General features: G+C 54.8%; 3 protein-coding genes across 3 annotated transcripts; all 3 read right to left on the reverse strand.

Annotated features, from left to right (window-relative positions):
- Positions 1–4,617: 4,617 nt before the first annotated feature.
- On the reverse strand, positions 4,618–7,139 carry Irf2bp1 (interferon regulatory factor 2 binding protein 1). The gene has a single exon (XM_026403762.2). It carries the CDS (start codon positions 6,763–6,765, stop codon positions 5,011–5,013), a length of 1,755 nt encoding a protein of 584 aa, XP_026259547.1. The 5' UTR covers positions 6,766–7,139; the 3' UTR covers positions 4,618–5,010.
- A 3,781-nt stretch (positions 7,140–10,920) lies between these two features.
- Positions 10,921–18,962, reverse strand: Mypop (Myb related transcription factor, partner of profilin). The gene is made up of 3 exons (XM_026403763.2): positions 18,896–18,962; positions 17,621–18,404; positions 10,921–12,173 (listed from the first exon to the last, which is right to left on the reverse strand). Exons 2-3 carry the CDS (start codon positions 18,135–18,137, stop codon positions 11,482–11,484), a joined length of 1,209 nt encoding a protein of 402 aa, XP_026259548.1. The 5' UTR covers positions 18,138–18,404; positions 18,896–18,962; the 3' UTR covers positions 10,921–11,481.
- A 6,924-nt stretch (positions 18,963–25,886) lies between these two features.
- Positions 25,887–26,279, reverse strand: Nanos2 (nanos C2HC-type zinc finger 2). The gene has a single exon (XM_026403676.2). It carries the CDS (start codon positions 26,277–26,279, stop codon positions 25,887–25,889), a length of 393 nt encoding a protein of 130 aa, XP_026259461.2.
- Between the last annotated feature and the right edge of the window lie 364 nt (positions 26,280–26,643).

Genomic DNA, 26,643 nt, shown 5'->3' on the forward strand with positions numbered 1-26,643 from the left:
GGGCACTAGGGTTACCACGTGTCCAGCATTGTAGGAGCCCCCTACAGAACCGATCCATCCAATCCCTTCCAACTCCTCCCCCCTTAATCGTTGGTAAAACTGAGGCACAGAGGGGAGAAGTGACTTGCCCAGCGTCACACAGCCAGTGAGTGGTGTGTCAACTGACCCCAGGTGGTCTGGCTCAGAGTCAGTCTCATAGCCACAGCCGCTCTGGAGATGGGAGGGACAACAGCAGTACAATGGCCTGGGGGCCCGGCCGTCTGTGGTGGTCACCCCTGCTGCCTGCCACAACTTGCTGCTATGGAAGGCAGCACCCCTGAGGCCAGCAGTCTGGGTGCTTTACATACATGTGCATTGCTGTGCTTGTCACTGGGCTTCACTCATGAGCTTGGGTGTCGGGTGTCTGTGGGCGTCTCTCTTCAGGGTGTCGGTCTTGGGTTGGTGTCCACCACTGGGTTGATGTAGGGGTCACTGTGTTCATGTGTCTGTCTCTGTTCTGCCTGTCATGGTCTTCTGAGTCTGTCACTGTGGGTCTGCCTATATCTGTCACTGTGTGTCACTGTGTCTGTCCCCCTCTGCTATGTGTCACCATCTGCCCAGGTGTCACTGTGGGTGTTACTCACCACGCAGGCCACAGGTGGGCGTGTCGGGCCCACTGGTGCCAGGGCTGGGGCCCAGCCCATCCCACCCTGGCTGCCTGGGCCAGGCCAGGCGCCTGTTTGCAGTGCCTGCCCCAGGTAAACACCAAGATCCGGCCCGAGGCCGCCTCCCTGGCCTCTGCCCCTGCCCCTCTGCCTGCTCTGCTGGGCTGGGCTGGACCAGTCTACAGACCCCCTCCCCCTGGAGACGTGTCCTGGCTGCCCCCTGCCCTTGACACCAATGTCCCAAGTCCCTGCCTCGACCCCAGCCTGCTGTCTCATCCTCTCTGGGTGCCTCTGACCTGTTTCTTTCCATCCCGATTGTCTCTCACCCGGTTTCTCTGAAGCTCTGCCTTTCTCTGAAATGACCCTTGTCTTCATTTTGTCGGCGTCCCTCTCCCTGTGGCTTTTTCGCTCTCCAGTGAAGTTCCATTTCTTCCATGTGTCTCCAGAGGAGCCAGTGACTCTGTCTGCCACTGCCTGGCTCTGGGCTGTCAGAGCCCCCAGGCTCAGTACCCTCTCGCTAAGTTTCTTAGAGTCTCTTGCTCTTAGCCACTATGTCTGCGGGTCTCTGAGCCCCCAGCCCCCACAGGGGCCGACTCTGCCATGCCAGGGCCCTTAGGGGAGAGTGCGGCCCCCAGCCTCCCGCCCCAGCCCTCTGGTCTATCTATATAAAGGTATATGCACATATTATTTATATCTGTACTGGGGCAGGAGGGGCAGACACTGGGGCCTTTGTGCAGCCGCTGCCCGCTGCCTGCCTGCTTGCCACTCCTCTCCCTTGGTCCCTGCCGCCTGCGCGCCTACACCCCCCACCCCCAGGGCACAGAAAGGTTCCTGTGGGGCCTGCCAGCTTCCTCTGCCCAAGGTGTGAGTGGGCACGCCACGGTGGGGCAGGCAGGGAGGCCCGGGGGGGGGGGGTTTCCAGCTCCTGGGAAGCTTTCCGGGTGGGGAGGGTTCTGGAAGGAATGGGACTCTTCAGCTGGGCTGCTGTCTGTCTGTCTGCATCTGTTGTCCCTGGGTGTCCCCAGGTCCTTAACTGGCCTCTCCCTGGGGGTCCGTGAGTCCATCCACCTAGATGTTTGAATTTTTCTTTGTCACTTTGGGTTTCATTCACTCGTGCGCACATGGTCATCGGGCACATGCTAGGCCCTCTGTGTAGCACTAGACACAGAGACCTATGTCTGACCTGGTTGAGTCTTGGCCATTTCTGTCTCATTTGCTCCATTCCTTTAGCCACTGTTGAAACTTTCCACCTGTTCCTATTCAAATGAAATCCAAAGTCATTATCAGAGCCACTGCTCCTGTAGTTCCCCCATGATCCCTCTGATTTCATTTCCTGACTTTCCCCCATGCAGCAGATGCTCTGGCCATCTGACCGCTTCCGGGATAAACTACCTCAGGGCCTTTGCGTGCACTATCCAGGGAGATTTCCCCTGGCTTGATCCTCCTGTTCTTAGAGTCATCCCCCTTCACTACATTCCTCCTACAACAGCCCTCTGCCACTCTTCATCTCCTTTCCCTGGTTTCTCTTCTTAGAACTTACTGCTCCATGGCTGATATATTTCATAGGCCTGTCTGTGTCTTCCACCTGAACACCAGCTCCGTGAGAATAGGGGCTGCCTTCTCTCCCCGCTGTGCCCAGATCACCTGCTCCAGGCTTGTCTTGCCTTGAATGAGAGGGAGAGAAGCACATTCATCAGTGCATCCAGCTCCCTAGCCCTGTGCTGGGTGATGCTGGGGACAGGGCCCTAACCCTGCCCTCAGGGGGCTTCCAGTCCAGCTGTCAGACAATGATGAGCAGAATGAGCAGGGCCAAGGCCTGAAAGCAGAGGGGGCTGTAGGAACCCAGAAATGGCACCTAATGGGGTCAGAGAGGGCAACCTGGAGGTGTCAGCTGAGGATGGGGATAGGGAACTAGGCCTCTTTTTGATCTCTGGGAACCAAATGACCAGAGCAGGGCCAGTCTCATCTTCCTCCCAGAGCTCCCATGGTCTCCGTCTGTCAGAGAACTTTAGGGGTTGAGATGATTGACTCAGTTCCAATTGAGGCCTTGCCCTGGTTTCAGTCTCCCATTTGCGGTTTTTGTGTTTTGTTTTTTTTTTTTTTTTTGCAGCTCTGGGGATGGAACCCAGGGCCTGCATGATGTCAGGCAAGTGCTCTACCACTGAGCCATACCCCAGCTCCCCTCTGCTCTCTCTACGTCGCCCCTTTCTTCTAGATCTCTGTTCTTGGCACCTCATCTCTGTATTGGTCTCTCTCACCCCTGGACAGTTCTCCATTCAGTTCACTTATGAGCATCTGTCTCTCCCTCTGTTTCTGCCTCATGTCCCACGTCTCCGAGGCTCTCTCCCATTTCTCCCTGTCTCTCTGGGTCTCTGGCTCCTGTGCCTCCTTATCTCTTTCAGGGAATTGGTCTCTTTGTGTCTTTGCCTGGGTCTCTCTCCGCTCCCTGTGTCTCTTCACCTACTCACTGATTCCCAAATTAATCCAGAACCCCAGCACCCTGGCCCCACCCCAGCATTGGGGGAAGGGGACTGACCCAGCCCCCACACCACAGGTCAGGCCGCCTGCTCAGTTAATGGTTAACCCAGCCTCTATCTAGAATACACACCAGCTAGGCTGGGGGTGACTCCCCTGCCCCCCACCCACCTACCAGCTGCTCTTAAAGGACCAGGTGTCCTCCACTCCACAGCTCTGCAGCCCCCTACTGGGGCAAGAGGTCCAGATGTCTGGAGGCCTGCAGTCCTGAGGATCTGGGGGAGGAGGCCACCCTGGCTTGGATCTGCAGAGCTGGGTCAGGGAGGCCACAGACCTGACAGGAGGGAGCCAGGTCTGGAGCTCCCTCCAGCATCTCCCTTGCTTATCACCTAGCATATTTAATCAGGGGTGGTTTTCTCAGCCCTGCCCAGAGCCCAGACTGGCAGTGCCAGCGGTGGCAGAGCACCTGAAAGCTGATGAATGGGGGGATGGGTCCTCCAGATGTGGAGGGAGCCACAGGGTCCTTAGTATTTAGGAGTTAGGACTTTGGGTCTGCAGGTGTGGGTGGGACCCCTGTGATTCCAAAGGGTAGGTTAGGATGTTAGGGTTCTTGGGATTTAGGTGATGAAACACCTGGGGACCCGTGGGTCTCGGAGCCGTCTGAGCACAGCGCAGTTGGAAGGGTGCGATCATCCTCCACCTCTGTCCGCCCATCCGCTGGCCTTTTTGGCCCAGTATTCACCTTTCCCGGAACCGAAAGGTCGTAAGAGTGGGGGACGCCTGGGCTCCTGGGGCCGCCCTCTGGTTTTAACCCCTACTTTGCTGCAGCACGCTTAGGCCCCGCCCCGTGACGCCAACAAGCAGGAAGTCCTGGTTAATGATCAGTCACCAGGACAGGTGCGGGACAAGGCCGCGAACATCACAGGCAGCCGCAACATGTGTGTGTGTGTGTGTGTGGGGGGTATGTCTTTTACCCTGCTTGTGACAGTGTTCTAGGGTGGCTTCCCAGAGGTGAGGACCCCAGTTCAGGTTTCCCAAACATCTGCCTCCCGGTACCAACTGAGGCAAGCAAGCAGTCACCTAGTTCAAGGTATTTGTTTACTTTCCTCTTCTCTGGCAGTCCCGCTAGCAGTCTGGCCTCAATTCTCTTAGCAGCTCGTTCCCTCCAAGAAGCCTCCCCCCCAACCTTCGAGCACGCCACATTCTGGGTAGATTATGTAGGCCGGCTACGGAAGGCTAACTGTTACGAGTTTGTCTGTGGCTCCCATGAAAAGGCCACCCCATCTGAACCTCAGTTCTGTCACCTGGAAAACGGACCAATGGCTACAATTTTTGACCAGTGTTAAAACAGCAATTATAATACTAGCGGCCCGCCTGGGCGAAGGGCGCCACCTGGAGGTTACAACGCAACGTCCTCTCCCTTGCAGGAACAGTTTAGTCCCAGAGGGGGCGCAGCATCCCACACAACTGAGGGACCAAGAAAGGAAGGAAAAAAAAAAAAAAACCATCTTTCGGTTTATTGAAGGAGGTACAGGGTGGGAGAGGGGGGCAATAAAATGCTTTTGCTTCGTTTATAAAGAGCGAGTGTTCAGGGGGCCCCTTCTCCAGGAGCAGACACCTCTCCCCAACTACAAGCAGCAGCAAAGCCAAGCCAAGGAGGGGAGAGGGAAATTGGAGGGGCCACGGAACCCCAAACACCCCCTCTGACAGGAGCCACAAGCTTTGTCCCCCCACCCACAATGCATCTACCCCAGGGGACCCATCTGGGCAGAGGAAGGGGGTATGTACACAGGTGGGGATGGCACGGGTTGGGTGAGGGAGGGAATAATTTATCCGCAGTTGCGGTGGGTGGCAAGGGGGGAGGAAGCAGTAGCCTGGTGGCAGTGGTGGCCTAGGGGTCCCGTTCCTTCTTGACCTTGATGTCACCAGCAAGAATGGTGGCGATCTCGCCCTGCATGAAGGCCCAGGGGACGGAGGAGCCCACCAGCGGGCACTTGTCTCCACTGGGGCAGTACACCTCCCCGGCCGGGCCCTGCGCCTTGATAAACTCCCGCGAGCAGGGAAAGCAGAACTTGTGTCCGGGCACCGAGGGGCACTGGACAAAGTGGGTGTCTTCCAGGCGCTCTCGGCACAGGGTACAGCAAAGGGGAGCTCCAGGGGTCGCCCCAGTGCCACTACCACCCCCGCTGACAGCTTCGGCCCCCGCTGTGGGACTGACTTCTGCTTCACCGTTTCGGGCCACTAGGCGATGCTGGGTCGGTGGCTGGGTGGTGGAGGAGGCTGCGGGGCTAGCACCCCCTGCACGCACAGGGCCTCCACCGCCACCAGGGTCCTTGGGAGAGTGACCCAGGGCCTCTGCCACATTCTTCAGGGCGGCAATGGGTGAGGGCACACCAGGGGTCTCAGCAGAATATGGCCCGCCAGGTGCCACCCAGTGCCGCTGCTGCTGCTCCTCTGTTGTCATCTTCCCAGCCGCCTCGCCCTCGGGCTCAGGGGAGGCCTTGCGGCGGCGCGGCGTGGGTGCCAGGTTCCGGGATGGGGCTCGTGGAGGTGGGCCACACAGAGCTGCAGGGGCCGGCTCTGGGTACTGCTGGGGCAGGGCCTCGGCAGGAGCGGGCTCTCGAAAACTGCGGACACCATCAGTGAGCAGCTCGCCCAGCTGGCGCCATTCGCCCGAGCCATGACGGCGTTCATACTCGAGGTACTTGAAGCCCGAGGAGGCCAGGGCCTTGCCAGGCTCCCGCAGAGCATCGTGAAACATCTGTCGAGCCACGGCCAGGACCCCCGCGTACACATTGCCAGAACCACAGGGGTATTCGGTGAAGAGCTTCAGCTCGAACTCGTATCCCGGAGGGCGGGCAGTAGCATCGAAGGCGAACACCCGCCCCACCAAACCGTGATCCTTCTTGAAGCGGACATTGAAGGGGGCGCAGGCAGACAGCGCCAGTAGCTGTTCCCGCACAGCTTTGGGACGCCCGTGCCACTCCTCCGCCCGGCCCCGCATAGCCTCATTCAGTTCTGCCAGACAGTCTGCATTCCTCTGCTGCTTCTCCTTCTCGAAATCGGAGCCGAAAAGTGGACGGGCAGGACTCAAGCCGGGCGCCAGCGTCAGGCCTCGGCCTCCCAGGCCAGACACCGCAGCTGCCAGCAGCCCGGGGGGCATCAAGCTGGGCATAGTGCCAAGCAAGGCCCTGCGCGCCCCTTCCGCCACGGCCTCCTCTCGGCCCAGCCCATTGGCCAGGCGGGACCCTAGGGTGTACTCCAGGGCTGGCGAGGGCAGCGGGAGGCGGCCAGACGATGTGGCTCTGTCATAGCGGTCCGGGCCGGAGACGCCGCTGCCGGTCCCCGACGGCTGGGGCTGGGCCTGCGGAGGCGGTAGCTGGGGACCCTGCGCGGCGGCCACGGCCAGGTCCTTGGTGGTTGGGTGCTTGAGCGCTGGGGGCCCGGGCGAGCGGCCCTCCGGGAGCACGTGGCTGCGCTTGAGCTGGCGAGCGGCGTCGATGAGCAGCTCGATGCGGTCCGCGCCCTCGAAATTCACGCAGCCGCGGCACACCGCCTCGCTGAAGTCCCACACCATGGCCCACGGCATCTTGGGCAGGTCGCACAGGTAGCACCACTGGCGGCGGGACGCCTGTACTGACGCCATGGTCCCCGCGCGCGCGCCGCCAGGTCCCCGCCTTCCACCCGCCGCCGACGTTCGATCCGCGCAGCCAACGTTCGATCCGCGCTCCCGGGACAGCGCGAGCCACAGTCCGGCCTCCGGCTCGGCCTCCCCGCCGGATCCAGGCCCGGCCCCCCTTCCCCGCCCCCTGGGCCCTAAGCCTTTTTCCTCACTCCCGCCTCCCTTGAAAAGGCAGACAGAGGCTCGTCGGCGCCCCCACTCGGTCCGGGCTGCGAGCTGAGGCGCACAGCTCGCGCCCCGCGATGGGCCGCGGGCGCCGCCGCCTCGGGGTCCCGCCGCTCTCGCCGCCGCTGCTACTGCAACGGCCGCCGCCGCCTCCACCTCCTCCTTCTGCCCCAGAGGCCGCTTCGCAGGGAAAGTTACATAACGCGAGGGCAAAGCCTTCTGGGAAACGTAGTCCCGCCGGGGCCGTCTCTTAAAGGGGACAGCGGGCAACAGTGGGGGAACGCAGTCTCTTGCCCAACAATCCTCAATACTACTAGCCACTGGGCGGGGAGTTCTGCGCGCTCAGAGGAGAATAGGGTCGTGATGATGTGATACGAATGATCAAAGCTACCACGGATTAAGAAATTGTCGAAACTGGACAGGCTGCGGGGCAATCCATACCTGCTTTGATTTGCTGTGCACCTTTAGGCCAAAGTCTTGCCCTTGCTGAGCCTCCGTTTCCCCGCCCATTAGAAGAAGGCCATTGACGGATTAAGAAAGCTACAGCTCTTGGGGCGGAGCGAAGAGGTCCTGATTGGATGGTTCAGGGTAGGCATGGGAAGCCGGCCACTGGAGGTTTGTGTATACTTGGCACTGTGACTTCTCTCAGCATCCTAAATATCAGTCTCTGGGGCCGACCACAGCCAGAGAACGGAAAGGGCTAAGGGCTTTCGAGCACAGAGCCTGCCTCAGTTTTCTGATCTGCTAGAGGGGAGTGACCGAGCGCCTTCTAATTCTGTTCCAACTCTGCCTGATCGCTTTGGTCTCCAAAGGGTTACACTGCCGGCTTCTCTGCTCCACCCCTCCATTTTCACTACTATTCCCAAAATGCTCTGCGGGGCGGCCGAATGACGCACTTCCGCTGTCTGGAAGGTTGGGGGAGGCCTTCGCTATTCTCGCTGGCGCCCCCCCCCCCAACATTTTGGGGCTCTTTCCGTGCTTTCGGTGTATGGGGTTTGGGTTACCTTACCCTCTTTTGCAGGCCCTTGTGTCGAGAAGGGGCCAGGAAATGGCGAACAAAAGGAGGTTGCTGCGGGGAGTGCAAGCGCCAGACCACCCTTCCCCAACCTTGAGTGCTTACTACGTGGTGGGCCCAGCCAGGCTTGGACCCCCTGTCTTCTCTCCCAGTCTTGGAAACTGTGGGAAGGCAGACTTTGAGGAGGGGCGATGCGGGTCTCCAGATTCTAACGCATATAAGCTCCTTCCTCTTTCTGGGCTGGGGTCCGTGTTTTGTGTTCAAAAATACGTGGATGACTTGCCAGTCTGCACACAGAGTGCTTTTCAATCTGGGGGGGGTCCGCCTTCCTTCCTCTGCCCCCAACCCACTGCGGCTACAGCTGCCCGGATTTTCTGCTATCTAAAGTTGTTTGTTTTACAATTACCTACCAACTCTATTATTATTCTAACACTTTTTCTCCCTTGGAGGGAAAAGATTACCCATTTTTTGCTTCATCCTAAGGAATACTATTCCATAATCACAAGTTTTATGTACTAGCTACGTTTTATTTTTTTGGTGCTAAGGATGGAATCCTTGGCCTCATGCTGAAGCCCTCTATCACTGGGCTACACCCCCAGGCTTTCATCCTCCCTACTTCTTTATTTTTTTTAAAACAGTAAGTTTACTTTTTGTTCCTGCAAACTTCTGGGGGGAGTCCTGGGGACCCCCAGGCAGCTGTCCTGGTATGTGAGGCAGCCATCCACGCTGCTTTTATCTTGTGGCTCTATCTTTTCAACATAAGACCTTTTGCATATATGCTGATTAAATCTGAAATTTAAAATATTTCTTTGTAGTAGACATTATTCATGAGAAACTCTAGTCAGAAGATCCAGTTCATTTAGGAACCCTCCTGCAAGTTCAAGGGCAGGATGCCAGCAGCACTTAGCTCTGATGAGGCAAACAGCATCACAGCATTGTGGGCTGTTTTTTTAAAAAATCAGTTAAAAGTACAGAACCATTAAAAATGGCCATTCATGTCCCCAAACTTACCTTTTTGGGGAGTATTGGAGACTTAACCCAGAGGTGCTTAACTACTGAGAAGCATGCCTAGCTTTTTTTTTTTTTTTTTGAGACAGGGTCTTGCTAAGTTGCTAGGCTGGTCTCAAACTTGTGATCCTCCTGTCTCAGCCTCCAAGATTGCTGGGATTGGCAGGTACTCACTACCACACCTAGCTCTCAAATTGCTTTTGTGCTGGGTTTGGTGGTCCACGCCAGTAATCCCAGCAATTTGGGAGACTGAGGCAGGAGGATGAGAAGTCTTGAGGCCAGTCTCAGCAACTTAGCAAGACCCTGTTTCAAAATAAGAAAAAGGACTGGGGATGTAGCTTAGTGTAGAGCATCCCTGGGTTCAATCCTTAGTACTGGCGGGGAAAAGTTGCCTTTGTGCCATTCTTTAAATACTAGTGAGAGCTGGGCAGGTGGTGCACACCTGTAATTTCAGCATCTTGGGAGGCTGAGGCAGGAGGACCACAAGTTCAAAGCCAGCCTCAGCAACTTAGCAAGGCCCTAAGCAACTTAGCAAAATAAAACATAAAAAAAAGGACTGAGGATGTGGCTCAGTGGTTAAGAGCCTCTGGGTTCAATCCCTGCATTAAAAAAAAAAAAAAAAAAGTACTAGTGGGAGCTGAGTTCTGGCCAGATTCAGGCTTCAGGTGGGACCAACTGGCCTGTGACCAGTTGTGACATTCCACAAACTTCTCAGGGCTGGGAATGGAGATCTTTAGAGTCTGTTCTTCCTTGGGTTCCTTCAGGCTGGAATGCAAGCATGCATGTAACTTGGCCTGGGGCCTGGCACAGAGGACTGCCATGTGGCTGGGGCTGTTGCTCATGGTAGAGTGCTGGCCTAGCATGCCCAGATCCTGAGTTCCATCCTCACTATGGCAGAAAAAGGAAAAAAAAAGTATCTTAAGTGGAAATTTTTGTTTATAAGCTGTACATTACTTTAAAAAGCAGTATATTACCGCTTTTGTGTGCTAGGCAATATCGGGGACACAGGAGTGATTAGAGTTACGTTCACACCCTTCCCTGAGGAAGTTCAGTCTGGTGATCCAGAGAGACATTAAATTTAACTGGTGTCAGGAAAACATTTCCTGAGGTAATATTTGAGCTGAGACCTGAAGAATGTATACATCTAATAGTAGAAAGTAAAGACTCTTACATCTTTATGCTCATTTCACAGATGAGGATAATGGAGGCCCCCAGTTAACAGCTGGCCCACTAGGCCTGAGTCCAGTGTAGTGGTTATTATTTACTTTGCTACCAGACCCTGCAGCAGGCAGTACAAGAGAACCTGTTGCAATCTAGGCATGGGGGTGCACACCTGCAATCTCAGCGGCTTAGGAGGCTGAGGTAGGAGGATCACAAGTTCAAATCCAGCCTCAGCTACTTAGGGAGGCCCTAAACAACTTGAGGAGACCTTATCTCAAAAAAAAAAATAATAATAATAATTAGAGGGCTGGGGATGTGGCTCAGTGGTTAAGTGTCTCTGGGTTCTATCCCCAGCACCTAAACAAAACCCAAATAGCACCCCCCAAAAAAAAAAAGAAAAGCAAAAAGGAGTTCCTGTCTTCCTCAAATTCTGGGGGCTATGTGATAAAAAGATAAGGCCTGTGTTCACTTAGACATATCATGAAATAGAACTGTGAGAATCTAAGAGGCAGACCCATCTCTGCCTTGGGGAGGGAGATCCAGGACGTTCAGGCTGGTACCTGAAGGATGAGGCAGATTTCATTTGAACAGAGAACTTGAAATGGCTTTAAAGGGGTGGGGGGAGGCTGGAAAACAAACCACCCGCCTCCAACTTGGAGGGGGTGTGGCCTGCCCGGGAGGGGGCGGGGCAGCCGGAGGTGTGGGGCTCTCAGGCTTGTCTCAGACACAGCCTCAAGTAATTGTATGAAAAATAAGTTTATTGATATCTTGTCACCACTGAGGAGAAAGGAGGGGGCTAAGCTCCGGAGGTCAGAGAGGCAATGAGAGGTGGAGGAGCCAACCCACACCTCTCAGTCAGAACCCTGCCCTCCTCTCCTTAGGGTACAGATCGTTACATCCTCTTTGTCATCCACATTCTGATTTGTCTAGCAATTTTTACCCCCTCCAAAGTCTGGGTTGGGGAGGCCCCCACGGGTCAATTCTCTTCAAGTTAAGAACAGGAGTTGGTAGGGCAGAGGGGATGTGCAGACCCGAGAGGTTCCCCCCACCCCAACCCACAAAGGGCATTATAATAAATAACATAAAATAGATGGCTTAGAAGTCAGGGCTAGGGGAGGCAGCCAGGCAGACAGCATTGTACCAGAGAAAGGGGCTGGGGAAGCCTCCGAAGAGGTCCCCAGAGAATCAGGCACTAACTAGCACAGGGAGTGGGGTGCTCACCCCCTGGAGCAGGGAGCCGGGGTGCAGCAGGGAGGGGTGGAGCATCGCCCCTCGCGACTGCGCCAAGCTGGGGGAAGGGGGCGCAGGCAGCAGCGCGGGCAGCGGAGGCTTCAGGGCGATTTCCACCGGCCCCGCCTCTTCCGCGCAGGGAACCCTTTCCTCCGCTTGTGTGGGGGGGAGTCGTGCGGAGGGAGCGGGGCTGGGGTCGCCCGGGACGCCCCCTCCTCGCTCCTAGGGGCTATGATGACTCCTCTGGCTGCCACCACCGCCCCATCCACGACAGCAGCCACCACAGACACGGGTTCTGGGGTTACTTCCACCTTGGGCGCAGGCGGGGGCGGCGGGGGCCTGGGAGGCGCGGGCGGGGGCGGGGGCGGCGGCGCGGGGAGCGGGTCGACCGGGGTTCCCGGCAGAAGGGGCAGCAGGGCGCTCAGGGCCTCGCTCAGTTTGGCCAGTCCCTGCCGAAGGGTGCCAGCCAGCTCCCGGATGGCATTGGCAGTCTCCTGCTGGGCCCGCAGGAAGTCCAGGGAGGGGTCTGGGACCGCGGGCGTGGGAGGAGGTCTAGGAGGGGGCGGGGGGCTGGGAGATGAGGGTGCCACTTGGGCCAGTGGCGCGGGTGGCGGTGGAGGGGCAGAGGGTGGTGGAGACAAGGCCAGGCGGGGCAGCTGGACCGTCTGCAGGGCCGGAGGGGGCGGGGACTCACGCTCCTTGGACCGTGGGCAGCCCCCTTCCTGGGGGTTGCAGGAGGGCCGGGCCCAGGGCTCCGGGCTGCTGGAGCCCCCCTTGCTGTGGGCTGGTGTATCTGTAGAGAGAGACATGCAGGTAAGGTATGCATGATTCCCTCTTCACCCCTAGTTCCTTCATCTCTCCCCTACCCTGGCCCGAAAGATCCTTTAAACTCTTTAAAACCTAAGTCAGGCCAGTACAGGTGGTGCTTGCCGGTTAATCCCAGTGACTCCGGAGGCTGAAGCAGGAGGATCACAAATTCAGAGCCAGCCTCCGCAATATAGTGAGGCCCTAAGCAATAGGGCGAGGTGGAGCACATCTATAATCCCAGAAGCTCAGGAGGCTGCTGCATGAGGATCCTGAGTTCAAAGCTAGCCTTAGTAATTTAGCGAGACACTAAGCAGTTAGTGAAGTCCTATCTCAAAATAAAAGATAAAAAGGACTGGGGGTGTGGCTCAGTGGTTAAATGCCCCTGGGTTCAATCCCCAGTACCATCATCATCATCATCATCATAAAAGAAAATTAAAAAACCTAAGTCACATGACGCCTTGGAACAGAAGCCTATGACGATGGGTCAGTCTTGGTCTCCAGGGAAGAATCGATACATTCAACCTATCAGGCTGTGCCAGCTTTTGCAGAAAGGGGTCTTGTAAGCCTCCTTTGGGGCCAAGCAGCTCCCATCTCACTCAGAGTAAGAGCCACTCTCTGCCAGGCTGCAAACCATCTGGACACAGCCACACCTCTCAGGCTGCAGTGCTAGACCCCAGGGAGGTGGGAGGCCTGAGACAGAAGTGCTCCAACATCAGAGATGCTTCTGGAGGCTCTCTCAAACCAGGAGGCCAGGATTTTCCAGTTCTTCCTGGGTCTCCACTCACCTGGGATCTCATTCATACTCCTGAATTTGAACTATCTGTACCAAAAGGCTTCCAGATTCTGGGCCAGCCTGAATTTCTGCCCTGAGCCCGACTTTACTTCCCAATGTCTCCAGCTGCGTCCTGGGCACAGTCCCTGGACCATGTAATGCCTTGGATGTGCTTGCTCACAGCTAAGCGTTTGATCCTCCCCCATCTCTCCTTCCTCCACCACCCACATCACTGCTGATGGCAGCTTCATCCTTCCAGCTGCAGGGGCTAAACACCTTCACTGTGGTTTTCTTTCTCAAGACACCATCCACTTCAAACACCACTGGCTCTGCCTTCAAGCTAAACGCAACACTCAACCTCTTCTCTCTACCTCCCCGGCCCCCATCCTGTTCCAACCACTGTCCCCTTCCACCTGGAGGACTGCGCTTGCCTCCTCACTGGGCTCCCTGTCTCCACTCCTTCTTCATCAGCGGCGGAGGGGTTCAACCAAAATTCAATCAGGCAACAGGAAAGAAGCTAAGTCACAAAGGACCTTGTATGGCATGATTCCATTTACACAAAAGGTCCAGAAGAGGCCAATCTCTAGAGACAGAGTAGATTGGTGGTTGCCTAGGCCTGGGGGGAAATGGCTTAAGTGACTGAGACAGGTGCAGGGTTTCTTTTTGGAATGATGAAAATGTTCTCAAATTGATTGTGGTGATGGCTGCACAACCCTGAATATACTAAAAGCCCCTGAATTGTCTAGGTGGGTTGCATGCTGTGAGAATTACATCTCAACAAAGCTGTTCTAAAAACACAAGCCAGGCACTGTCCTTTCTCTGCTCAAACCCTCCTGAGACCCCCATCCCACTTAGGATAAAGGCAAAGTCTTTGAGGCCCCAAGGTCTGCACTGTTGGTCCCAATTGCCTCCCTGACCTCATCTCCTCCCTTCTTTCTACCTTCCTCACAGGCTCCAGCTACTCTGGCCTCCCTGCTGGCCCTCAAAACTCAGCCTCCTCCTGACTCAGGGCCTTTGCACTTGCTGATGCCCTGGCCTGGGAGGATGTTTCCCCAGACACCTGTCTGGCTTCCTCCTTCACCTCCTCCAGGTTCAAATGCGGCCTCCTGGGGATCATCTTCCTTGACCATCATACAAAGTAGCCACCATTTTCCCTTTTCTCCCTCCTAGCCCTAGCTGGTTTTCTCCCAGCATGCATCTGCCCTGCATGCAGGCCATCTCTGTTATCTGTCTCCTCCTGAAGTCGGTTCCATTTTGCTCACTGCTATTTACCCAGCAGCTAGAATAATGTCTAGTAGCAATTCTTTTTTCTTCAAATGAGAAAAGAACTGTGACCTCCAGAGTTAGCACTGACTGGACCAGGGCCCAGGTCCTCGTGGCAGGTCCCAGTGCCCACGGGACAAGTCCAGCCCTTCCTGTGGAGACCAGGTCTCAGCTCTTCCCTCAGGGCCAACACACATGCTGCTCCCTCCCCCTCTGTCACACCCCACCTGGCCTGGCACCTCCCCTGGCTCAGTTCAGAGGTTCCCTCCTTGGGGAAGCTGCCTTCACGTTCCTGGCCAGATCAGATGGTCCCAGTCTCCCCCAAACCACCAGCCACCTCCTGTCTGAGTGCTGGGGGCCCAGTCCCCTGGACCAGCCAGTCTGGGAGGCCAGGAGAGAGATGTTGGACCTGACAGTCCTTGACACATTCCTCATCGAGTCCCCTCAGCCACTCTCTGGGTGGATTCTATTGCTGTTACCCCATTCCACAGATGAGGTGACCTGAGGACCAGAGTGGGGTTCCAGAGCAGTGGAAGAGGGGTCTGGATCCAGGCTAGCTCCAGAGCCTGTACTTTTAACTACCGCTTGGCAGGGACTGTGACTCTGGGGCGGGGTGGCGGTGTCAAGTCTTCCTTATAAGGAGCAAGGAAAATGCGTCACTTGGAAACCTGACTTTTCTAGGCTATTGAATAAAAAGGAATGGAAAGTGACCCAGCCTACACACCCACAGGGCTCCCAGGAGTCAGGGAAAGGCCACTATGGCAGCTAAAATCATATGTATTCATAACCTTGGGGCCTCAGTTTTCCCACCTGTAATTGAGCACATGTTTAAAGATGGGACTAAATACTGGAACATCTTCCTGAGGGCCACCCTGGGGATCCCTGGACCCACTGTAGATACAGGGTTTAAGACAATGCCTGGCACATAGTAAGTTTTCAATGCTGTTATTCTTTCAAATACTATGTCGGAGATAAATGATCCTTAGTTTGTTGTTTTCTTTGGTACTGAGGATTGAATCCACAGTTACTTTACCACTGAGGTACATCCTTAGTCCTTTTTATTTATTTATTTTTAATTGAAAAGACAGAGGCTTTGCTGAGTTGCTGAGGCGGCCTAGAACTTGCAATCCTCATGCCTTGGTCTCCCCAGTTGCTGGGGTTACAGGAGTACATCACCATGCCTGGTTTATATATACTCTAACTGCCCGAGGCTGCCCCAGGCCCCATTTCTGTCCTTCAATATGAGCAGTTCTGCATTTATGAGTTTTACATAGTTGTGGGAGTCTAATGATGGATGCTTTCAGCCCATACCTGCCTCAGGGACTTTGCACACGCTGCTTCCTCTAGCTGGAAACCATCTACTAGGCTCAATCTCTCCATTCAGGACTCTGTTTCCATTTACCACCTCTGAGAAGCCCTCCTGGAATGCCCTGCCTATACCGCTCCCTTCTATCATTTACTACTTTCTTAATATGCAGTATTTTTCTTCCTGATATATGATATGTTTGGGGGGCTACTTGTTTGTGGCCTGCTTCCCCCAACTACGTCAGCTCTGTAAGGGAAGGGAATTCATCTTTTTATCTACAGTATTCCCAGCACCTGCAATTCTGCCTTGCCTTGGAAGAGGTTCTCAATAAATACTTATTAAACAAGTGAATTAATAAAGCATTATAAAAATAACTTTGTCCTCTGTGCTCTGGTTCATTGGGGCCATTTTACAAAAACATCAAGGTTTAAGTCAAACTGAGAAAGGTCCTAAACTGAGAATGTGACTTTCCTGCTCAAGACACTTTTATGCCTCTGAAATTCCCATATGATGAAGTCCAAAGTCCTGACCTTGACTTACAAGCCATGTGTAATCAGATTCTGGTATACCCATTAACTCTCAGTAACTCAATAAAATATCAATTATTGTTGCTGGGCAACATACCCAGTGGTTAAGTGCATGGACTGGGAGTTGGGACAAACACATGTGCTGGGTCCCTACACTCTTGCTGTGTGACCTTGGGTGGGAGAATGAGCCTCTATGAATCATATGCTCTTGAGTTGCCTTATCCATGTTCCTTGTTTTCTCAAACTCTTCACTATGAATAAAATTCAAACTCCCCACCATAGCCTAGCATAGTCTCAACTTTGCCCTCCTTTCTGACTTCATCTAAAAACTTTTGTTCAATTTTTTGCTTCAAAAAATTGGCTTTTTTCTTTTTTTTTTTTTTGCCTCTGTGCATTGCACATGCTCTTCCCTTTATCAGGAATACTTTCTCTACTCTTCTTCATTCTGTTTTTTTTCTTTTCTTTTTCCATACCAAGGATTAAATCCAAGGGGCACTTAACTACTGAGCCACACCCCCAGCCCTTTTTTGTTTTTTATTTTGAGATGGGGTCTCTCTAAGTTGCTTAGGACCTGGCTAAACTGCTGAGGCTGGCTTTGAACTTGCAATTCTCCCGCCTCAGTGTCAGAGTTGCTGAGATTACAGGCCCATGCCAATACTCCTGGCTGTTTCATGCATGCTGTGTCTCATTCAGCTCGGACATCCCCTCCTCCATCCCCCAACCCCCAGGCTGAGCCAAATGCTGTCTCTGGACTCCCACAACCCCTGGGTTCCCCTGCCCCAGCCAGTCCCATCACTCAGAACCATCGCTGTTTCCCCCAGCTGTCCCAGTCACTGATGTGTTATACCATCTAGCACAGGGCAGGTATTCAGAAATGGAGTAGAAGAAATGATAATCCAGAGACTAGGCTAAGCAGGAAGTGAGTCTCTGTACCCAGTTCTCCATACCTGTACTGGAGGCATGACCTTGAGAAAGTTACCAGGCTTCTCCAGTCTTTGACTTATAAATTACTGAAACAGTGTGTACTTCCCAGCATTAACCATTATATCCAGCGCTAAACTTGACTGTTAGCAGACTCTGTACAAAGCAATTCGCCCAAATTAACTCATTTAGTCTTCCCGGCAACCCCTGAAGGTGGAGACTATTCTTATCTTCACTTTACAGATGCAGAAAGTGATGCACAGAGGCAGAAAGTGACACGCAGTGGCTTCTGGGATGCCATAGTTGAGTGGCAAAATTGTGACTGGCACCCTATTTGGAGACAGTCTACTGCCAGAATCACTAGGATGAGTTTAATGAGTCCTGCCTGTGCAGAGATGATCCCCGGGGTGGACTCAAGCCAGGTCTCCTAGGTCTGGTTCTATTCTTGACTCTGGCAGTCATTAGCTGTGGGACCTGAAGCAAGTCATTTTATTTTTCTGAGCTTAATTTTCCCAACGGTGTAATGGGGACAACAGCACCCGCTTCCCAGAGTTGTAGTTAGGATCTGCTTAGCTACATAAAGGACTTGAACAACGCAAGAAGACTGCATTTGCATTCGCTGAGGTGATGGTGAAGGAACTCACCTGCCCGTCGGTCCTCCCTGCGGTCCTCAGACAACACATAGCGCTGGGCACAGGCGCTAGGGGCGGGCGGCTGTGAGGAGACGGGCGGCTGTGAGGGGGCGGCTGCAGGGGGCTCCTCTGGCCCGGCACCAGCCCCTGATCCCCCCACACCAGGACCCAGGATGGCGAAAATGGTCTCCTCCTCCGCGGAGAAGGCGTCCTCAGCGGCGGGCCCGGCACCCTGCGTGGAGTGCGGCACGCGGGCCAGCTTCTCCTTGGTGCGGCGCTTGAAGTCGTTCCAGCGCTTCTGCACCTCTTGGCCCGTGCGCTTCCAGCTGGTGATGCCGTTGATCTTGGCGGCTATGCCGTCCCACACGCGCCGCCGCTCCGCCACGCTCACCCGACGGCTCTGCGCGCCGTAGAGCTGCGGGTAGTGGGCGCGCACCTCCCGGATCAGGATCTGGTTCTCTTCGAACGAGAAGCGCGGCTTGCGCAGCCGGGTGGTTTCCTCCGCTTCGCCCGCCGCCGCTGAGGCCATGGCGCCCCCCGACGCCGCTGTCCGGCCGCCTGGCGCATGGGGGGCGCCGGCGCTGCGGGCAAAGGGCGTACAGCGCTGGCCGGGGCTCAGTGTCCCCCGCCGCCCGGACAAGGGCTCCTAAGTCCCCTGGGCAGGGGTGGGGGCGGGGGCGGGGACGGCGGGCTGTCAGAAGTGCCTACTGATGGCTGACACCGGCTGAGCGCTCATTCTGTGCTTCTCACGGCGCAGGGTGCCTCGCCAAGGAGTTGATGGAAATTGGGGGAGGGTCTGGAGGGATGGAGGGAAATAAAGAAAAGTGGAAGGAAAGGAGGTGTCTGCAGGAGTTAGAGGAGAACGGGGGCACGGGAGAAGAGCAAAGGGAAGGAGAATGCGGATGTCTCGGGGGCCGAAGAAGCATGGGGATAAGGAGAAGCCGAAGGGACTCTGCAGCAAGAGGACATCTAGAGCAGAGAGGCGCTCTGGGGGTTCCGAGGGCAATGGGGGGTCTGTAAGACCCATGAGACGGGGCCCTGAGAGGATATGTCAGGAAATAGCGGTGAGATGGGAGCTAATGGGTCAGCGACAGAGCTGGGACGATAAAATATTAGGGATTAGGGTCTGCGGGGATTCTGGGGGCGCTGGGATTGCCAGGAATTGAGGAGACCTCGGGAGATAACGGGGGTCCGAGACCAGCAGGGGACAACGGAGGCTATTTGGGACTTCAGAAAGAGTGAGGGTCGCGGAGGGAGGGGGACCGAGTCGGGCCGCGGGTCACTCACCGGCGCCGCCGCAGCCCCTGCCTGCCGGTGGGTCAGGGCTCGGGCGTCTGCGGCCTCTTTCCTCCCCCCGCCCTCTCCCTCCCCTCTCTTGGGCCCCGCCCCCGACCGCGCCGAGAGCCAAGGCGCACGCGCGCCTAGCGCCAGTCAGCCCAGACAACCTCACAGCCCGGGATTCATTCGCATTTCCCCAACACGGCGCAAGCGCACAATTGCCCTCTAGCGGGCTCGACCAGCAGGCTGCAGCTGCGCAGCCGCAAATTTAGCGCTGAGCTGGTTCCACTAGCCTCCTGGTTCTACAAGTACGCACGCGCGAACTCCTGTCGCGCGCAGGCGCGTCCCTCGTTCCCCGCGGGTTTTGGTACCTGGGCTTGATGGCAGCGCAGGCGTAGCAATCCTTACAGAATGGGAACTGCTGGGACAGCGCTAGGACCGAGCGGCGCCTCTGCCTTTCTACAGTTTTCCAGCCCACTCGGCCTTCTAACTACGCAAGAGTCTAGAGAAAGGGGAGGGAGGCCGAGCTGGAAAGGATGGGAAGCACTTCGTCTCCATGACAACTGCGTGGGTGGTGTGGGGGTGGCATTAGGGAACCTCAACGCCACCACCCTTACCAGCCCCTGCTCCCGGCACCGGCGAACTAACTACCGCCTACGAGTTGAGGCGGGGCACCCTGGGGATACTCCGCCTCCGGCGATGCAGTAACCATAGCAACCCACCAACCTCCCAATCGCTTTGGGAGGCCCCCTGTCCACACATTTACGTCATGGCTTGGAGAGGGAGATCTGAGGGAGGAGTTTCTTGGCCGCCCCGCGGGGAGGTTGATCTTGGCGCCGGCCCACTTTAAGCAAAGCACGGAGACGGGAGTGAATCTGGATAAGGGGTTGAATGAACTGGATGAGCGGATGAGGCAGTTAAGTCCGATTAAATTTTGTTTAGCATCCTGCAGGAGTCTTCAAGATCATTCAGCAAAAAGGACTACAATCATCAATTCAGCAACTGTTTTATGAGTCGCCCACATAGCTTCAGGTGTAATGAACAGAAAAAGTCAAAACTCCCTACTCTTATCGAGCACTTATTTAGTTGGGAGAAACAGATGATAAAAGAAAATGTATAGGTGAGAAGGTGGAAAGTATTATGAGGAAAATAGAGAAAGGAAAGGGGGTAGAGGATGGAGGTGTTTGGGCGCGGATGTCTGTCATCTTTTTTTTTTTGTTTTGTTTTTCTGCAGTGATGGTGATGGAACTCAGGGCTTCACATATGCTAGACAAGGGCTTCACTACGGAGCTCCTCCCCCAACCCCTGTAATTTTAAAATAAGGTGGGTAGTAAAGGTCTCGCTGAGTAGATGACCACTGAGTTGAGACTTGAAGGAAGTGGGAAAGCAAGTACAGCCAGAGATGAGACTGTGTAGATTCTGTGAGGCTGTGTGTGCTGTGTTCCATGAGCACTGAAGAGGCCAATGGAGCTGGTGTAAAGAGGACCAGATGGTGTGCAGCCATTATTCTGGGTAAGGTGAGAGGCATGGAGGGCTGTGAGTAGAGGAAGGTGAGCTCTGACCCAGGCATAGCTGACTTGAGGGAGCCAGGATGGGACGTGGGTGTCCAGTGAGGAGGTGCCTGCAGTGGTTCAGGGGAGACAGGGTATTGGCTGCCCCAACCAGGGTCCTGATAGCCCTGGAGGTGGAATTGGATATGGTATGAGAGAAGGGGAGGAGACAAGGTGACTTTGGCTTGAGTGAAGGAAACGATGGAACAGGGCTCCAAGATGATGAAGAGTTCAAGTTTTCTCAAACTTGAGTTGCACATTAGTTAAGTATGAATGTTAGATATTTGAGTCTGGACTTGAGGACAGACATCCAGGCTTGAGAGATAAATTTGGGAGTTGTCAGTATGTGACATTTATTTCCGGAGGACTAGGTGGGTTACTAAGGAAGCAGGTGTAGGTAGAGAAGAGTTCTGAAGCCTGAGGCTGCACATTCCTATGTGCAAGGTAAGGGCAGAAATCAGCAAAGGTACCAAGGAGGAGCAGGGCTGAGTGGTGGCCCAGAGGCCAAGTGAAGGGTGAATTTGAGGATGAGGGAAAGACTCAGGGTGCCAAATGCTGCCCAGAGGCCAAGCCCAGTGTAAACTGAGAACTGGCCACCAGAGTTAGCAAATATGGAGATTGTCAGTGATCTATCTTTATTCATTTATAGTACTGGGATCAAATTCTGGTCCACACACAATCTAGGGAAGTGCTTTTCAGCCGAGCTGTATCCTCAGTTCAGTTGTACAATCCTTTTTTTTTTTTTTTTGAGGGCCGTACCAGGGATTGAACTCAGGAGCACTTAATCACAGAGCCACATCCCCAGTCTATTTTGTACTTTGTTTAGAGACAAGGTCTCACTGTGCTAATTTGAATTAGCACTTCACTTTTGTTAAGGCTGGTTTGAACTTGCAATCCTCCTGTCTCAGCCTCCCAAGCTACTGGGATCAGTTATATAATCTTGAAAGAGCATTTTTGCTGGGCACAGTGATGCACTCCAGTAACCATTCACTCAGGAGACTGAGGCAGGAGGATGACAAGTTTGAGGCTAGCAAGACCCTGTCTCAAAACTTAAAAAAAAAAAAAAAAAAAGAGACTGGGATTCGAGCTCAGAGTGGAGCAGCTCTGGATTCAATTCCCAGGGCTAAAGGGGGGGGAGCATTTTTGGTGGTCAGGTGAGGGTGATGGCTAATTGAGTGTGTTCAGGAGAGGGTTTAGCAAAGACAGTCCTTTCTAGCATTCAAGTGGAGACATGGGTCTTATTTGGAAGAGAGCTTGGGGTCACATGAGGCTTATTTAATATACAAAATCTGACTGGTTTCTGTGGAGGAGATTGAGGCTGCAGAGGAGAGAGGGGAGAGCATTTAAGTCCATCAGACTAAGAGGTCACTCAAGGAGCAGGTGCAGCTCCTTGAGTTGGTCCAGTGGGTTTGACCCAAAGCACAAGTGGAAGGGGACTAAGGGGCCTGGGTCCTGCAGTGGCAGGGGAGGCGATGTAGGGCTGCTGCAGGCATGAGGAGAGCTGTAGGGTCAGGAGACGTGAACATTCTCTGTTGTGGTCTCAGCAGCGCAGGAAGCTGGGTCACGGGTGACAAGGAGGTGCTGGGTTAGGGGACAAGAGATATAAACTTGGGAGTCTTCAGGGTCTCATTGGGGACGGGGAAATGTTGACAAGTAGAGCCACCCTGAGATTGCAGGTGATGAAACTGGAGTGAGGCCGGCCCTGGGGTGTGTTCTCTGGTCCTGCTTTTGTGAGCAGTGGCCAGGTGGTTTTAGGTGAGGTCCCGCCATGGGTCATGAGATCAGGGTCCCCACAGGGCATGATGGGCAATGTTTCAAAGGAGTTTGAACATGAGCTGTAAGCAGGGTTGAGCAGGGAAGGACAGGGGCTAAGTGTCAGGAGAGAGCCAGAGGAGTGGGCAGTCAGGGGACATCTGGGGCAGGGGTGAGGAGGGAACTGGGGACAGGGAAGGGAGAGACTAGATCAGGGCAGACAGTGGCATGGTTGGTAATGAACTGGAGAGACAGTTTGAGAGGCAGGATTCAGAGCACTGGGAGGGGAGGGGAAGTATAGAGGACACCCAGGTCCCTAGCCCAAGAACCAGGTGAAGGTGTGGTTTCACCTAGGATATGGTGGTTGTGGGCTGCTCACTGAGTGTAATGGCTGTTGCTGCTTGTGTCCCAACCCCCAGCCCTTCAGTATGTGACCTTCTCTGAAAATAGGTCATTAGAGATGTCCTTAGTTAAGGTGAGGTCATGCTGCAGTAGGGTGGGCCCTTGATCCCAAATAATGAGTGTCCTTGTAAGAAGAGTACAGAGGTGCTCAGGGACAGAGGGCTGAGAGGCAGAGGCGGGAGCAGTGCAGCCTCAAGCCATGGAAGGGCCAGGGCTCTTGGGAGCTGGAGGCCTCCAGCAAGGTCCTCTGCTGGAGCCTTGGGAAGGAGAGAGGTCCTGCCACATCCTGACCTCTGGGACCCTGAGTCCATTTGTTTTGTTTGTTGGTTTCTTCTTTCTTCCACTGGAAATTGACCCCAAGGGCACTCTACTGCTGAGCTACATCTCCAGCCCTTTTTATTTTTTCTTTTAAGACAGGGTCTCACTAAGTTGCTGAGGGTCTCCCAGAGTTGCTGAGCTGGCCTTGAACTGTAGTCTCTGGGATGATGGATGCACACTGTGCCTGGCCAGTTCCTTTGTTTGGAACCACTGGGCTTGTGGCACTTTGTGACAGCAGCCCTAGGAGAGGAATTGCTGGGCTGCAGGCTCCCTGGGAGTCTGGGGGGAGAGGCTAGGGCCTTGGTTCCTCAGCTCCCTGAGCATCCTCAGTTCTAGTTCTGACATTTAATTAATTGTTGAATAAATGACTCAATTCATTACCAAAAAATTTGATCATCATGATTTGTCTGTCTCCAACCCTGAGCCTCTCCAGGGTGTCCATCATCTCCAGAAATTTCACCTTGGATGCCCCCAGACACTGTGTATCCTCCATTTCCCAGCTGACTCACATCTGCCCTTTCTCACTTTTGCAGATCTACCACCCCTCCATCCTAAGTCCTGAGTATTTTCCTGAGCACTGAGCATGAGCAGTTCTCCCAAGTACTGAGGACACCATCCATTGCTTTCCATAACCGCTGCCCACACCTTGTCAGGGATCAGTCCCTTTAAACTGTCACTCAGTTGAGAGGCCATCGGCCTCTGTCTGATGCACCCTAGATATGAATCAGAAAGGGGTGCCCTTCCTCCAGTGGGCAGAGCAGGAACAGCAGGACCCTGCTGGGTGCTCTTGTGTAGGACTCCCCCTGCCCCCATGCTGGCACCCCAGCTCTGAACTGGGGCTTCTTTTATTTTTCCCCCACTGTTTGGTTCTACCTGGGAGTCAGGCTCCTGGGGGCAGAGCTGCGTATTCAGAGGAGCTGTGAGTGGAGGCCTTAGCTGGGCTCTTTGGTTCTCCCTGTAACCAGTGTCTGGATGAAGAATCCACAGAGTCCACGGGTGGATTTGAGCGTCTCGAGAATGAACACTAAAGGCCAGGTTCTCCCCAGGGTCGGCGACATCCTGAACTCTCCTCCTCTCTGATCTTCTGTCCTAGCCAGCTTCCTGCACATTCTGCAAACACACCAGGTTCCCAGTGCCACCTCAGGACCTTTGAACTTGCTCTCCCTCTGCCAGGAATACCCTCCTCCAGATACTCTGTTGGTCCCGCCTTTCATTTGGACTCTGTTCAGATGTGACCCACCTGACAACCAGCCTCTTCCACTCTCCCTCTGCTACCTGACCTTGTTGTCCTTCACTGGGCTTCTCACCCTCTAAACATTATTTTAGCACCCTCCACTAGAATGTCAGCTCCAGAGGGCAGGGACCTTGTCTATTTTGATCTCACTGTTTCCCCATCACCCAGAACAGTGGCACCTAAGAGATAATAAAAAATTGTGCAACAATGGAATAAAAACCCTGTGATACTACACAACAGCATTTTGTGCTGCTGTGTGCGTTTCCTGGGAGGGACCATATTTTCCAATACTTCTCCAGGGAGGCCTGGGAACCCCAAATTTAAGAACTACCCAAAAGTCAAGTCTTGCAGGGTGGGATGGGAACCCCCAGACAGGGCATGGAAAGGGAATCTGGGGTCAAGGAGCAGGCTGTGGAGGAACCTGGGAACCCAGACACATGGGGACAGGGCTGGAGAGGAGCCCTGCATCCCTTCCCACCCCACCTGCTGCTTCCTGGGATTTGGGGCAAATACAGCTCCTGGGCACCATCCCCCATCTCCAAGGACGGGGCCAGGAGACAAGGCAGAAACACAGGACTTCAAGGACAAGTCAAAACGATCTTTATTCACCAGAGCTCAATGCCCAGGCCTTCCATTCCGAGCCAAAAAGCAACCAACTTGTTGTGCTCCATTTGTGTTAAATAAATAAATAAATAAATAAATAAGCAACCAACTTAAAATCTGACCAGGGCTCTCTCATTTGCCAATAAACAAACAAACAAACAAACAAACAAACAAACAAACAAACTTAAAATCTGAGCAGGGCTCACTCTTTTGCCCTCAAATAGATAAATACATATATAGATATAGATAGATAAATAGATAAATAAAGCCACCAATTTAAAATCTGACCAGGGCTCTCTCATTTGCCCTTAAAACAAAATCTAGGCAGTTGCCATTCCCATCCAGGCAGGCAGACCTCTTTCCCGTTGGAGCTTCGCAAATGTAACTGTTGGAGGATGAAAAAGTCACCTCTCATGATTTGGGGGTGGGGGGAGGTGGCAGGGAGATGCATCTCACTGCGGGAAGGTCCCACAGGGGAACTGGAGTTGGGGACAGCAGTGGAGTGAAATGGGTTGAAGAACGAAGAACAAGGGAGCCGCAGAGTGTCGCTCACCGCAAGGCCGCACTCCAGGTAGCCTGGGACGACACAGGTCCCTCCAATGTGGTCCTGTCCCCTGTCTTGGCTCCTGACCTGGGACGCTGAAGGCAGGGAGGAATGAACAGCGTGGTCCCTGCTGCCTCCGTGGGTCTGCAGGGGCTGAAGGACCAGGGAAGGTGGGTGTGGAGCCAGCGCCCATTCTCAAGTCCGGCCAGCTTGTCACCCACTCCAAATTCTGAGGCCAGCTTGGAGAAGCACACGGGGTCTTGTGGGGCCACGGATCCAGGGGCTCCCCCAGGCCTGGGGCTGAGAAGTCAAAGGAGCAGGGCTAGTGCTACCAGCAGGCCCCAGAAGGACTGAAGATCTGTGACCTGTGGCCCAAGACAGCCAGGGGGCGGGAGTGCTGAGCGCAGGGCTCCTGCGCACCAGAAGCCCTGGGACGCCCGGCCTGGCTGCCAGCAGCCTCCGTGACTTGGGGATCCAGCAGGGATGGAGTGCGGGGTCCAGGGATCCCAGGGCTGTGGAGTGGGAGGGAGGGTGGAGGGAGCGGGTGGGCTGATCCGGGCGGGGTGCGGGGTGCGGGCGGTGGGCACCCCATGGTCCTCAGCGCTTGACCTTGCGGCCAGCTGAGTTGCGCCCACTGCGGCGGTAGAGGGACTGCTGGTTGCCGTTGAGAGGGCAATACTTGAGAGTGTGGGCCTGGCCCCCGGTGGCGCCGCACAGGGGACACACGTAGTGCCTCAGGATGGGACACAGCACCACGCCCTCGGCTGTCTTCAGCTGGTGTGAGGAGTAGACGTGGCGGGACTCCCCGTTGTGCTTGCAGAAGTTGCAGAGGGCAGTCCCCAGCCCCTGATCCTGCCCCAGCTGGGGGCCAGGTCCCTGCTCCTCAAGCTCCTCTGCCTCCAGCCTCTGGCTCCTGCTCTGGGTCAGAGTCAGCACCACCTGGTTCAGGTTGAGGTAGTCCTTCCACATGTCAAAGGCTGGCAGCTCCATGGCAGGGGCGGGCTGGAGGGGGGCTGGGCCTGAGGACCTGTGGGCAGGAGCAGCAGTGTTTTGTGGAGCAAAGGAGCTGCACCCCCTTTTATACTCCCCAGAGCCCCTTTTAAGCAAAGGTGGAGCTTAGTATTTAAAGGGCCCACTCCCGCCTATGACCCCCATTTGACTCTGGTCTCCCAGGGAGGTCCAGAAGGAGGTTTTTTCCAGGTCCTGCTGCCTCCAAGGTGCTCTGTGTCCTCTGTAAAGGCCCTTCCACTCCCTGGGCCTCAGTTTCCCTGTCTGCTCATTTAGGATATATGGTTTTAAATGCCCTCCCCCATCCTCCTTTCTCCAAGGCTGGAGGGTGCTCCCTCTGAATACT

The sequence above is a fragment of the Urocitellus parryii genome, chromosome 15 (assembly GCF_045843805.1).
Source record: "Urocitellus parryii isolate mUroPar1 chromosome 15, mUroPar1.hap1, whole genome shotgun sequence".
In the NCBI taxonomy this organism is placed as follows: domain Eukaryota; kingdom Metazoa; phylum Chordata; class Mammalia; order Rodentia; family Sciuridae; genus Urocitellus; species Urocitellus parryii.